General features: G+C 34.4%; 1 protein-coding gene across 5 annotated transcripts in view; it reads right to left on the bottom strand.

Annotated features, from left to right (window-relative positions):
- Positions 1 to 15,352, bottom strand: part of EXOC2 (exocyst complex component 2) — a 131,084-nt gene that overhangs the window by 75,888 nt on the left and 39,844 nt on the right. For all 5 annotated transcript variants that reach the window (XM_075142572.1, XM_075142571.1, XM_075142575.1 and 2 more), the window contains exons 7-10: positions 6,112 to 6,192; positions 2,076 to 2,221; positions 1,882 to 1,963; positions 1,276 to 1,378 (exon numbers count right to left, since the gene is read on the bottom strand). In XM_075142572.1, coding sequence (XP_074998673.1) covers positions 1,276 to 1,378; positions 1,882 to 1,963; positions 2,076 to 2,221; positions 6,112 to 6,192 — 412 coding nt within the window. The remainder of the gene's footprint in view (positions 1 to 1,275; positions 1,379 to 1,881; positions 1,964 to 2,075; positions 2,222 to 6,111; positions 6,193 to 15,352) is intronic.

The following is a 15,352-nucleotide window of genomic DNA, read 5'->3' as shown; positions in this document are numbered from 1 at the left end:
AAACTAAAAAAAACAAAACAAAAACAAAAAAACCCAAACAAACAAAACAAACAAACAAAAAAACCACTCCAGAATCAAACACGTATACAACTCTGATTCTTCCAAAGAATCCTTAGAAGAGGTCGTAAGACTTGGCTTAGATAAAGAAGCTGCTCTTTAAGATTTTCAAGACTGACCTAGAAAGGAAACAGTAATGCCTTCTTCAGAGACACAAAACGCTTAATTATTCACCTTAAAACACAATTCCAATAAATAGGCAATATTTATATAGCACCCAGAAGAACGAGCAGCCCTCTACATAAATGTACACTGGTCATTGTGTACATTGTGTCCACTCAAACTAATGTAACGTAAAGGGACCCAAGATACCAATACTGCACTTTGTCCTGTGCGACTGGGCCTGGTGAGCATACAAAACATCGAAGACCTCACACAGGTATCAGAATGTTAAGAACGCTTCTCACTCAGCACATTTGGTTTATATCTTTTAAGATAACTGAAAGAAGCACTGAGAATGTCAAGCCACAATAGGACCCCTAGTAACATCCAAAACTCTAAAGCTTTCTAAGTAAAGCCATCAAATGTTCCAGAGCACTCTAAAGTTTGGCTCCAAGGACTGTAAAGCAGGTTAAGGTCTACCAGTAGAAGAAGGTCCAACCAACTCATGTCAGTATGCCTACAACAGACTTCGACATCAGCTTTGTGAATGACAGAAAATCTACGAATTTCAATGAAAACTGGGGAACTGGTTCATGTTCATGAAATACAAAGGAATTACATTATTTAGACTGAGTAGTAAAAGAGCCAAAATCAAATTTAAACAACAGTCTGGATTAAAATGTCCCTATTATCTGACTCAGGATGATTCCATTTCAACACCAAGTCAAGCTGAAGTGTAAGACAAATTAATAGGGAATCTATTTTGAGATCTGCAACCTGTGAGTTATCATTTCAGACATAGCTTGCAATATGATGGTTTAGAGGAAGCAACAGAATCTAAACATGCCTTAAAGATTTTTAAAAATTAAATTCAGTCTCAATTATCCTTCATTAAATTGTTCTCATTCAAGAACTGTTTTTCAATCATTCAATAAACAATCAAGTACCAATCCAGTGCCATTATTTATATAATCATAAAATCTCAAAATACTCTACTTACAGCTTTAAAATCAGTATTTAAACCATAGTAAAAATAGTCACTACCCTATTTAGGAAACAGATTTAAATACACATCTAACACCATATGTCTGATGAAGACACTAATCAAACGATTACCTTATATAACGTTTCTGATCATGCAATGTTGACGGAGTTTCAAGCAACTTATCCAACAGAAGTTCTCTTAAAGCTTCAATTCTGGTTTCAACTTCAGCATAATCTAGGAGTAGGGAGAGGAAATAAATCCAATGTGTGCCTTCAGCAGTGGTATGAACTGAAAATTATGTTATTTTTCTAGGACATCAGACACTTCTGGAATTAATGTGGAAATCAATATAACTCATTTTATAACAAGACACATCTGAAAATTTTGTATACGACAGTTCTACAAAAACAGAAAATTCAACTTTGAAGTCTTTCCAACAATACGCCAGTGAGAGATACCCAAAGTCTCATTTTAATTACTGTAACCTTTTTTTATGTCCACTAATATCAAGCCTTAATAAATAAATAAAATTGGCTGTGATTTCACATTTTGTAGTATATACCTCACTCAGAAAACCTTCCAGAAATATTGCTTAGAGTAATTGGTTCCTATAAATCTATAATTTTTATGTGGGTTTTATATGGATTTTAATCCATAAAGCTCTTTAGACTACTATGTGCTTTTTAGCCTTTAAGTTAAAAAAAAAAAAGCAGCAAATAAGAGAACCCATATCTTACATTTTTTGAATACTTGAACCTCTGTCTTTCCAAAGAGTGACTTGGCTTTTTCGTAGTCATTAATAACCACATCATAATCGCCCTTAAAAAAAAAAAAACCAAAAACACAAACAAGGAACAAACATTTATATTTTTCAAGAAAAAGGTAACAGACTCATTTCAGCAAACAGAAAAGTATTTTTAAAGGATTATACCTTCTGGATATTTCTTTCAATATTCAAGGGAAGGTTGAAAAGAAATTTAAAACGTTGAAGAACATTAAGTGCGTTTCTCGTTGAATCAGCTTTGTCCTTGCGACCCAGCACTTCTTGGAATAAGGTATCTGCTGTGTTACTGGCTCCTATTTTAAAAAGGATGAAAATAAGAAAAAGTAGAGTAAGTAATCAGTTCAAATGACATACAGATTTTCCTCGTTTTAATGAATCATTCAAGTTTTTGTTAGAGCAAATGAGTTTTACTCTACTGAGTATTGCTCAGTTTTTATACTTTTTTGTTCAACTGCGTTAACATTTTATAACTGATGAAATACTATTTCACAGTGAACCACTTTGCATTTTAATGTGGTAAGACCCCTGTGCAATTAAAAACAATCACTCTTTCCTATTTCAAATGCTTAACTTTGCTGCAGATATTTTATAGTTTGCTTTGGCTCCAGATCTACATTTTACAACTAAATTATGCATCTCAGGATATGGAAAAAGTAATAGAAAGTTTTCTTTTTAGAAAAGTATAATTTCATTATGTGAATTAATGTCATAGCTTTAAGAGTTATCACTGGGTTTTGCAAGCAAATTTTTTTGTGTTTTCAAATTAAGCCTTAAAAATTATTAACAATATTTGATATCTAAGTGAGTCACCTAAAAGTACCAATGATTAAGTCAAAGACAATGGTGTGACTGAAAACAGTCTAGCTGTTCACTGTAACAGAATGAATACAAATTGTCTTCACATTGCATTAAAAGTCTTACGGGTTTCATTGCATACAGGATCAAGCCTTGGTCAACAATTTCATGCAATTAAGTTTCTATATTATCTATGACTATTCTTCAATAAATACATTAAATATAGCCTTAAAACCTTTTCTATCCACACTAAAAAGCATTCTATTTTGTAATAAGGATAATTTCCTAACACAGAATAATAGTATTTCATTTATAGTAAAGAAGATTTATATCGCATGCAAATATTTGCATTTTTCAATTCGTGACTTATTTTTAATTAACCAAAAAAAAAAAAGTGGAACTGTCTTAGCCTTTTTGATCTTGTGTGTGGAAGTTTCTACATTATCTGGTCTAGTGACTATACTTTAAGCAAAGATGAAAAAAATTACATCAGTCTCGCTGGGTGGCTTGCATGCCATTTTCTCTAGTCAACACTGTGGGTGGCCTGCTCATGTTAAAAGTAGTCTTTGTAAAATAATTGTTATATCTAAATAATGTTTAAACTTTGTTGAAATTTTGAAGCCTTGCTGTAAAAAAAGTTTTGTCAGGATAGCTATTTCTATTGCATACTATTTAGCATAAAATACTTTAACCCATTAAGGAGAAATACACAATGCAAACAGCTAGCTGGACATTTAAATACAGACCACTGATAAAGTATGATTTTTCTCTTAAGGTTGTAATAAATTCTTGTTTTGTAAATCCTTCTAGTAAGTAACAATGGTTTTGTTTGAATTCATATGTTTCTTGTCCATTCTTTTAACAGCCAAGAAGAAATGTACTATATCTGGGAATTAAAGTTGTATTCACAAAGCATTTTTTTTAATTCAGTGCAAATGTTTTTAAAAGGTAATTGACAACTGCAGGAATAGCACAGTGACTTCCATCTTTAGTTTAAAACTATATGCCTTCATCTCTTTATGAATGAATTTGCTGTAGAAATCCTCAATTCAAGTAAATGATTTTACTTTTTTCTATGGGCACTTTTTTGTTTTTACATATAAATTAAAATATATCAAATTACTTATTAGTGTCTTAATGAAAATCAATACTTCATGCAAAACAGGTCTGTCTTTTTAGACTTAAAAAATATTGTAAAATTTCTTCCTTCCTCACCCCTCCAAATCCTTTCTACATTAACAATCTTTATCTCTTGATTACTTGAATAATCTAAACCTAAATAATAAAGTCCATGGACAAAGATTCCGGTCCTATATTGACTATGTTTTCAAAACAGGTGATTCATCTACTGTGGGCAAATTTTTTTTACTTCAAAATAAAGCTCTAGTTATCCAATAGTTGTCTTTCACAGAGCCTGACAAAAACAGCACATAATGGAATTTGATTGACCTCCTTTAAGATACAATTCTTCATGAAATTCATTATAGCACACCATATGTTTTTATAAATATATATTTAATACCTTTTTTAGCAATTAAATGTAGCAATTTAGCAAAAACTCCAAACATTTGTACTTCCACCTATAACACCAGGTTGTGTTTCTACCACCCCATGCCATTTCAATCCAATAATTTGGCACATTCTTAACATACATTCAGATGCTGTGGAAAACATCCTTATTCTTAGGAGTTTGTAATCAAGCTCACAACTCCAATTGTCTCTCAAAATATGCACCTACAGTCCATAAAAATGTAAAATTCGACTAAAGATTTGAAGTAATTTTTGAAAGCAGGCCCTGTTACTCATCGGTTATGGAAGCTTTTCAATGGTCAGACAAGAAACAAAGCTTTGATCCTAAACTACTTTGCATAATAGTATTTACTCTTTTTAAATCCTTGTATTCCTACTCCCCTGCCTCCCACCCATCATGACATGCAAAGTATCAGGAGGAAAAGCAGCCAACTCTTTTCACAGCAGAGCCAAACTTAATACCACTCTGAAGTGCCTGGCACAAGTTCCTCTACAGATCCAGCTTGAAAAAGACATTATCTGCATACAGATTTCAGCCGCCATTTATCCAATGAAATAGCGATTATATATTATAGGTAGGTTTGTCTCTTCTTAGTGTGTGTAGGAATGTCACAGACCTAAATTTTTGCTTTTTTATTTAAAATCTGTCACACAATTTTGGCAAAGGGGAAGCGCTCTCCAAGGAATCTGTGCTCGGTGCATGACATGGCATAAATACAGAGCACAGAGCACTGACGACTGCACTGGCAAATTTCAGCAAATGCTTTTTTCTCCTACCCTGTATGTATCAAATATTCTGCACACATAGACACACACTATAGTCTTTATGTAGTGTATGTGAGGGTTTTTGTGGGCTTTTTCGGTTGGGTTTTTTTGGTGAATTTTGTTTTTGGGGTCTTTTTTGCATTCCGGGCAACAAAATGAGGGAAGAACAATGTTCAAACAACACCTTTATCGTGAGCATTAATGAATCTCTACTGAAAGACGCTAGAGCTGTTCACAAAATCCTCTGCTTTCTTTGTGCTCCCCACACAAACACACATACAGTCACTGCTTTCTTCATACAAGAGAAGAAAAACAGTGAACTTCCATGTCACTTTCTTGATTTCATAAAACACACTCAGACTTTCCAACACTGAGTCAGCTATCTGCATGTCATTCCTGCTTATTGATACAGCACTAAGGGAAACATCCCTTCCTCTGTGAAAAAAATCACAATGAAACAAAGTAAAATTATCTTGGCAGAAGTCCCAGAGTTAAAAAAGTAACTTTTTTGATCTGATGAAACACATACCGAACTGCAGTAAATTCAAGCCATCTCTCAATGCAATCCTACAGATAATACAGAGAAACAGAAAAAAAAGTCCTGACAGCTTTTCAAAGTTCCTAAAAAGAATGCTAATTCCAAGTAGTCTAAATGGCAGCACATTAAGTGAAAAAGATTCTGTTAATAGACCTTGTTATTACAAACAGTTTGTATTTGTTTTTTTCCTTTTGCTCAAAATTCTTACAATCCTGGTATTTAGCTTTGCTCATGCTCCTACAGTTCTGTATCCATATAGCTCCTATTTTCTTTATACACTTAAAATTAAGATGCCACCAGTACTCATTTAAAGTGCTTTACAACTCCTTTATTTTGACATTCATTCTCCTTGTTATCACGAACACTGCTGAAAGTCATGGCAAAAGCTGCCACTTATTTCAGAAGTGGCAGACCCTAAAACCACCACCATCAAACAGGAAAAGGCAAGAGAGACTGTACTGTCTTCTACTTTCTACCATATTCCTAGGAATATATTAAAGCTTGTCAGAAAGTCCAAAGTCCATAAATAGTTGCTGCTGGGAGGACAAAACTTACTGTTCAGTACATTCTCCAGTTTTTGCGTCATGGATCCTTCTACTTTTTCCGTTCCATCCGCTTCCAGTTTTTGATGGATTGCTGGAATAAAATGTCTAGTTAAAACGCAGAACATTTTAATAGGTGGGAATACATTACATCAAAGTGACACTTCTAAACATTTTTAAGATTAAAAATAAAGTGTTATTTTTCTTGTTAGACATAGAAAATACAAACATGCTTCATGGAAGCAGAGTCTAGTGGAGAACAGGGCTCAGAGCCAGACATTGAAGAATTTTAACCATTACTTTGACACAGACTTCCTGTATCTTCTTGAACAAGACACTAATGCTCAAGGAAAAAAAAAAGTGGAGAGAATAATCCCAATCAGCTATCTTGTAGTATAAGTGTTAATTCAATTTAGTATTTCGAAAAGTAAGTATCATTTAAGCACAAAATTCTTTTGCTTTGTAAGGCAAAGTTTTCACACTGATCTCACCAAAAAGGAATTACCAATAATTAAAGGGTAGAAAAAGAGTCATGGGGAATTTGGATGACCGCAAAATCAAGCGCCAGAACACTCCCCCACCAGTTGTTTTCATCTATAAAAATGCACTCCCAAAACACAGTTTAAGAGTATCTTGTAGCAACACACTGCATTAACTATTACACAGAAGCACTGCAATGCTTTTGCTCAAAACAATATGAAAACGGAGGGGAGTTTGCTTTTTTTTTTTTTTAAAGATGCTATTTTTTGCCTGTCCTAAAATGCCAAAAGCCCCAATTCTTGTTTCCACATAGTAATACTAACGGATGTGGAAATGTGTAGTATCAGCATTAATTTGTTGTTTTATTATAATTTCTTTTTCACGAAGGGAGAGATTTACCAGCACAGCCTGACTACACTATACGACTCTGGAAATATGAGCAGTGAATGGAGTGTAGATACTCCTTTCTTTTACTTCCCCTCTCTTACATAGCCTTCCTTCCCTTGTCTTCTCTGTTCAGTACAACCAGCACAGATCAGTGTTTCTTTTTCCTTTTTTTTTTTTTTTTAAAGGTAGTATTCCTGTTTTATATAGCTGTATGCACATATACAATTATATAAAAAATATGATTTTCCTTTCAAATTTTTAACCTGTTAACATATGTAAAATCTGCTCTATCAAAAAGCCATCAGTTGCTGTTGCTTTAGATAAAATTAAGGCTTCCAAAAAACCTCCTACTGTTTCCCGCTGGTTCTCAGTAGAATTAAGTGAAGCTAAGCTACCCTTGAAAAGAGTGATGCTCAGTGCTTTGAAGAAAGTGAGTAACGATGTATTTTAGTTCAAAACACAAATACAGTTTTGAAACCAGTCTCCCAATTGTCCCAGCTTATCCTGCTTCAGTTTGCATGGCAAAGCAACCAGAGTCCCTCAACCGCATTCTTTTAAGATGAAACAAAACTAAAAGATGCACTCCATGAGTATACCTAATGTGCTCCAGGAGATACCTGGAATTCAATCCACTGGGTGATACTCGAGCTAGTGTAAAATACTACCCCAAACGGCATATAAGGTGCACATAGAGATGTCATCGTCAACTGGTTTCCTCTACAGTGCCATCCCTACTTGCCCATGCTACGTTGATGCAAATTAAGAACAAACAAACACGGGCAGAAGCTACCTTTAGTAAGGCAGCCCTGTGGCCTCAGTCCTACTGTAAGCAGTGAGAGGGTGGCTATTTTGAAACAGGATGGCCCTTGATAGTCTCCTGCCTCCTTCAAAGGAGGAATTTTCATTTGGGGCGGGGGGGAGAGCAAGGAGGGTGTGTATGTGATTTTTTAAAAAAAAAAAAAAAAAGAAAAAAGAAGAAGAGAGAAAATTCTATTATTCTCAAACATCTAAATTTGACCCTTCAATCCCTTGATCCTACACAAAGAATTTCAGGAAGTTTTGCTGTCTTGAAAATGCAAGAACACCTGTTTATTTTTGTTATTAAAGTCATTAGAGGGGGAAAAAAAAAAAAATCTAATTTAGGACACCATATTTCTTACGACAATCAACACTAAATCAAATGAACTAAAACTAATAGATTCTTGCATATTTTAAGGAACAGAAGTCTATCTAAAAGATGGTGTATTGTTAACTGTAGCACATATTTTATATATGACGTAGAAAACACTTACCTACAAGAATATCTCTACAATTTTATAACAAAAACATTAAGGTTCTAATGATATTATTCCATTTACATACATCAGTTCCGGTCATGGGCAGCCAACTACTGCACTGCAATTAATGTTACATACTGAAAGGCAAGTTCATCAGAACAGCAACCACAACATAAGCAGGTATTTTAAAACCAAATGTTGCAAGTACTATTGGAACCGCATAAAAGTGTAATGATTTTGATTTAAGTATTTTGAAATCATTCTATGAAGCATATTTTTGAAAGACACTTTCTAAATGGATGTGGATAAAAAAAAATAAGTTATATATTGCCTCAGATTTTTAAAATTTACTACTTTGGAACCATTAATTACATAGCATTAATTGCTGACCAATTAACTATAATGTTACTCCTGGAGGGGACACACCTAAGAATTTCCAAAACTGAACTGTAACATCTAACCTCTATCAAAGCATCTTTTGTTGCCAATATATGTAAAACACGATGAAGACTTCCTTTAATGTACAGAACAAGAAGTTTTGAAAGAGCATGATGTACCACCTTAGCACTTCCAGAAATGTCATCATGAACTGTAGTTTTTCATTCTGAAGGTGGCTTATTTAGACATTGTATCATGATCATTAACCAGTTCCTGAAAGTTTTAAAACATATCTTCTCCAAAGCAGTTCTCTTTCTCATCTCCTTTAGATAAAAATATACAATAACAATACTATTCCCTCCTCTTCCTTTTAGAAGATGGAAGATAACATTTTTCACATTGGTAGCATTTAAAGTTAGCATCTTAGCATAAAGTATTTGAGATTCTTCGTTTGAAAATAGTAGTGTTGTAAACCCAGGAAGAATGAATACTATTAAGGCAATCCATAGGCATGTTCAGAGAGAGAAAAAGATGCCAATGGGGACAAAATAAAAATAAAACAAGGTATTAAGTTCCAGAAAGGTAGAAAGCATTGTGGAGTACAGTTAAAGGCATATTAAGCATATGTAACAGGCAGCGTAAAACAGGAGGGATTTTTGGACCACTGTCTGAAATAAGGTATTTTAGGACATACTAAAAAAAGTATAGACCTACCTAAGTTATTCTGTATACACACAAGAGGATTTGCTGTATTTCCTTCTACGTGTTTAACATGCTACTTTGTGTACTGAAGCTATTTTTATATATTATATTCAGATTTAGCAATAAATGCATTTATATGTATACTAAAGTTGGGTTACAAAAAAAAGAGTTTAAGTTTTCATAGTGAAAAATGTTATGAAAAATGCTTTATTAGAAAGTCTAAGCTTACTTTGTTTGCATCAACTGATTTTTAAAAAGCTAAGTACATGTTCCTTCCAGGGGGACCAGACAAAAAGTCTCCAAGTTAGACGTTTAGACAAGCAAAACTATATGCAGTCAAGTCAGGTATCTGTAGACCTGATCTGATTGGAAGGAATCTAAAGATACTCAAGTTATTCTTTTATCTTAGAGTACTAAACCCATGTATACTGTGTTCAGTTTTGGGCCCCTCACTACAAGAAGGACATTGAGGTGCTGGAGCATATCCAGAGAAGGGCAACGAAGCTGGTGAAGGGTCTGGAGCACAAGTCTTATGAGGAGCGGCTGAGGGAACTGGGGTTGTTTAGTCTGGGGAAGATACTAACTAATAATAGTGAAGAGACTAAGTTTAGAGCTCACAATCTCTAAACTGTGACTAAATACTTCAGAATTGGTTATTTTTGGTCAAAACACATGCAAAAAGTTAAATCTGGCAAATAAGCCATAGTACAGGCCTTGTAGTAAAATAAACTGCAATTAATTCATTGCTGCTTGTGTTGAAAACAATTTTATTTAATCTAAGGAAGGATATGGTTTTCTACTTGGCAACCATAAATCTAACAAATCAAAACCACAGTTGCCAGGACCATGCAGTTTCTGACTTGCAGATTTCATTCTTGATTTACTCATTAGACATTTTTAAAACATATTTTGAGATAGGCACCAAAAGCAGTATTCTCAAAACTTCCTCAGCCTAACTCAGCTCAAAAAACATAGATGCAAGTTTTCTACCATTTTCTAATTAAAAGTTGGCTAGAAATGCATTTAGTATACTTGAAAATCTTACCCATTTCCACAGAAATACGGTTAAAGGAAAAAAAAACCAAAAACAAGGAGTACCTGAAATGAATCAAGAGCCCTTTTAGTAGATGCAGAAAATAAGGGGAAAAAATACGAAAAAGGAAAGACTGACTCAGCAAAGTATTTCTGAAGATCTGATGTGTATCAAAAACTTGGCACGAAAGCACAGTAATGGAGGGATGAAGAACACATGTTAACATGCTGCCAGGATTCAGGCCAATGCATGAATAAAAATGCCTTTAGTTCCCTCTATCGAAAGATTAATGATTTTCTGTAATTTGAACAAAACGTGAGAAGGTTATTGATGAGGACTGCACTCCTATGTAGTGTAAAAACTCTTCTGAATGGATTCAACAGGAGTGCATAGCTGTATATAATGAGCAAAGCAATACATAAAGACAGCACGTTATGAACAGGGCTGGTAATACATTACACTATGAAAACCTAAAAACCCTAAAGTTTGTTACTATGGCCAATAGTCAATACTGCTAAGCTTTTTTAGTTTTGGTTTGGTTTTTTTTTCCCCATGAGATTTCTAGATATTTTTTGCAGATTGCATGGCAAATTTGGCTTTATTTTGGTAAACATTGCTAATACAAGCAAAAATTATAAAATATTGAAGTAAACGTAGTATTGCCTTTAATTGTCTTTTTGTGTTTTGTTTCTCTAGCATTTACTTTTTCTGTGTTGCTTACCCAACACAGTAGCAAAAATCAAAGAAAATGGACAGACTTAAAATGATACAAAAAAAAAAAATTAAAAGAACAGTGCTAGAAGGGGAGGTTCTATGGAAATAAGAGACCAAAAATTGTAGTCTAACAACATTGTGAGGCTTGATAACTTCGTTCTCACACAGGTTTATATTTAAACAAATGTGACATTTCTAGGCAAATATCTCAGAAATAGACAGGAAAACAGAGTTTATTATTCTGCTTATGGATCCATTAAAAATTCCAGGACTGGACCCAGGCCTTTGCCAGGGTTTTAGAGTATGGGAAATGCTATTCTCTTTTTACTGACACAGTGCTAACCTTCTGGATCTATGAAAGCTAATGGTAGAAATAAAAGCAGTTTTTAAGTGTTGCATGTATATTAAAAGTGGTATGGAAATCAAAGTGGAATGATGTAACATGAAATTCTGCTAGTTTTATGGCTTGTAGGTCAAGTCTGGCTCAAATTTAATTGTAGGTAATTTTTTGTACACTTGAAATCAACTGCAGTATTTGCTATTTGAAAACTGCGATTGCAAAACTAATCTTCTTTCTTTTTGATGCTTTATTATTTTTCAAATGCAAACAAAAAATTACCTGAAAACCACAAATTCATATAACATGACAGCCACACAGTAGCTAAAAGCTGCCATGACTGCATCCGTTTGGAGAAATTTTGCTAGTAATTAGCTTACATCTCTAAAACAATTACTGATTTAAAAGAAGCTATATGAGCAGTCAGCATAAAACCAGGTACAGGCTTGGGCACAGAAGCTTCCCTACGGACCAAGACAACTCCTGCTGTTTCACACTTTTTCAAATCAGACCATCTCTTGCTTGAGACACTGAAAAAAACCTCCCCCTAGACAATGCTATGCTAGAACCTGCATGAAAGCAAAGTTTGAGCCTTTTATCAATCATGATTACATAACTCCTGCTTTTTTAGAGTTGCATTAAGATAACAATTGGTCTTCTACAAAAATTGATCTTAGACATTGCATGAAGAGGAAGCATCCACCTAAGACCACCTACCACCACTTACATACTTTACTGGCACTCCTCTGTCAGGTCATCTCTCTCTCAGCATACATTGCTTATTGCAATGTACCCCTTGTTATCTAACTCCGCAAGATTAGAACACAAGTTTTCAACATTCAAACTTAAATCAGCATGCCTATTTTTTCATTATGCACACATGAGAAGGCTCATAAACATAAGGACAAAATATGTAGCAATGATAGTGCAATTGCTTCTTATTCAGCTTTTGTGTACAAGTGTAGCACAAGGATACCTTAAGTCTTCAGACATGAGCATCCACTTGGAAAGCTAGACAGTGAGCTTAGAACACATCAGCTATTCCTTCATCACTACTTGGAGGCATGATCTTAATCCTTAAACTGAAATAATCTAACTTGCATCTACTGTGGTGCACGTACATGCATGTAAACTGTTACTTTGAGTGACTGATACGCTGTTGGATACATGCCCAACACATGTAGCATCTTAGTTTATCCTTGCCAGCTTGTTTCCATGGCTCTGTTCTTTCTTAACCTCTATGAATTACCGTATTGAAAATTACTAGCTATAATAGCAGGTTCTTCTTATCCTGCAAAGACTATATGCTATCACTTGAAGCGGGATGAGGAAGATAACATTAATAGACACACACCACACAGATCATTCAACACAGAGCTATTCTAGCCATTTCAAGTCAGTTGCATAACATTTAGGTAGTAACCATATGTTTGAATTTGATTTACTCAAATACATATATTTAATAAAAATTCATACTATTTGGGAAAATGTATATGAGACCTAAGTAAAGCAAAACTGTGAATTAGACATGTTACAAAACAGGAATGTGGTAACAGCAAAATCTGGTATAGTAGTCTGATTCTGTACTACCTAGCAAAAACAGTCATGGACTAGCATTTCATTGGACAGATAGATAAAAAGACAAAAGAAAGTGAACTTAGATAAGAGCTAGCAATGTAAAACCATTTCAAAATTAGTCAGTCAGTCTAGTTTGCAAACAGAATCACTAATGAAAAATTAGCTGTGTGTACTTTCTTTAAACTCAAACATGACATAACTCTTCAAAAGCCAGAAAAAAAGGGACACTTATATGATAGACAAGCATCAGTTTTTATAGTTTCTCAAACTCCCAGTCTGACTCAGAATTGAATATAGATCCACTGGTTTCTTTTGTTTTAGTTTCAGAGAAAATTAATTTAACAGACATAATGGCAACAGAATATGCTTATTCATACTGAATCAGATCCTGGATCACTGACATGTTCATCCTAGAATGGGTCTTAGGGGATGAAGTGAAAAATATTCTACAGGAAGGAGAGAGAAAAAAACCAAACCAAACAAAAAAACCACAAACCAACAAAAACCAGGCATTGACCAGATATAAGATCATTTTAGCCAGGTAAACATTATCCTAGCGTATATATTAAGTAAGGTATTAGACAAAAGGCCAACTACAGTCAAAGTTCCCCATCATACTGGCATTTCCATAGGCCACATATCTGAACAGGAGTGGAAAGGGAAAAAAGGAATAGTGCTGTAATAGCCAGCAGTGCTTCCTTTGTATAGATTTTTTTTCTGAAAGTCATGTAAAATGTGTTTGTAATTGTAACTGCACAAGAAGAACTGTTGCCATGACAAACTAGAGAATCAAATCTTAAATTTGTTCAACATATCTGTGTTTCAAAGACAACACAGCATCTTCTTTACTTGCCAATATGGATGTCATACTTGTATGGTTTTGCATAACTGAGCAACTAAAGTGGTCATTTCCCTTTTTTTTTTCCCTTTCACTTAAATAAAAAGAAACTCTGCAGCCTAAGGCTCTTCGTGAAGAGCACTTCTGAAAAAGTATATTCAAAGTACATTAATTTTCTAGCTTTCCGAAGACTTCTGTGCAGGTCATGACTTGCTCATGAGAATAAAACACGACTTGCCTACAAGCATATAAACAGCACCCCTTTTAGGAATGCTACTTTCTAGGTTGCAATTAGAATTATGGGAAATAAATCAGCTGAACTCCCTGATGTTGACAAGTGGGTCAAGTTGAGGTGAGCCCAGTTCCCATCAGCTCCCTTCAGCTGATGAAACAAACTTCCTGTTGAACATCTCCTCTGCAGCAAAGTCACCGTCAAACTGTCAGCCAAGCTAACGGGCAGAGAGACATGAGGATCTGATAAGGCAATTCTCAATTCTCTTATTTTCCAAGAAATTAAACCAAACAAGCAAGGGTTCCGGCCTATTTGACCTCTTACTTTCTTAGTAAACAGTTTTTAAATCACAAAATACAATAAACACCTCAGAATAGCTTTTCATGGTTTTCGTTGCTTACTTGTGAAAATATGAATAGTCATTTAAATGTGTAATACAGTCTGATAGCACACTTAAGATTAGCTGAGATCAGTAAAATCAGTCTGATGAAAAAAGCTGCACCATAATCAGTAATTCAGGGTTTCCCAGATGAAGTTCATGTATTTGAAACAAACATTGTTAAAAGTGTATGAGCTAAAAAAAAGCAGGTATGAACAGATGTGCAAATAGATGAATATGAAGTACCTGGTAAAGCAAGTGTTATACCTCTTAAAATGAGCCTACGACAAAAAGTAACATCCTGTACTGACTTAGGGAGACGTAGGAGAGATAACTGTACACAGATAGCTCCGCTCTACACTACCACCAACGGAACTGACCTACAGTTTATAAAGCATTGGGATTGAAAGTTGTGTTCTAGGGTATCTGGATGGGAAAATTGAGAGCCTAAATTTTTGCCCATCAACAAAAATATATCTTCAGAAAATGCATTAGATTTTAGAAATCTTCCCAGAGGAAATGAATAAAAAAAACCCCTAAACCAAAACAAAGCAGCTCAGGAAATTTAAATCATATTGGAAGACAGTATTCAACAATGATTTTCCCTTGAGTCACTTTTCATCTGTGACAGTTGTACGCACAGCATCAAATAATGAAAGTTTGCAGAACCAAGACTATGTCCCTAAGAGTTTGAAAGCTGAAAGATTGTTTCAGCACAAATATAAACTATTCTTCATGTAGCTTTGTTTAAATGCATACAAATTCTAGTTGCACTTTTTAAAGGAGAAAATAAGACAGACAAATTCACCCTTCCATATATAAGGACAGAAAAGTGCCATTATATTACCTTGCACAAACACTGTATAGCCAGAATACAATGGGATTTTTAATTTAATGTTCTTTTGTTAAAGAGCTTGAA

The sequence above is a fragment of the Calonectris borealis genome, chromosome 2 (assembly GCF_964195595.1).
Source record: "Calonectris borealis chromosome 2, bCalBor7.hap1.2, whole genome shotgun sequence".
NCBI lineage: Eukaryota > Metazoa > Chordata > Aves > Procellariiformes > Procellariidae > Calonectris > Calonectris borealis.
The sequence above is the reverse complement of the archived record's forward strand: the minus strand, read 5'-3'. Positions and strand labels throughout refer to the sequence as shown.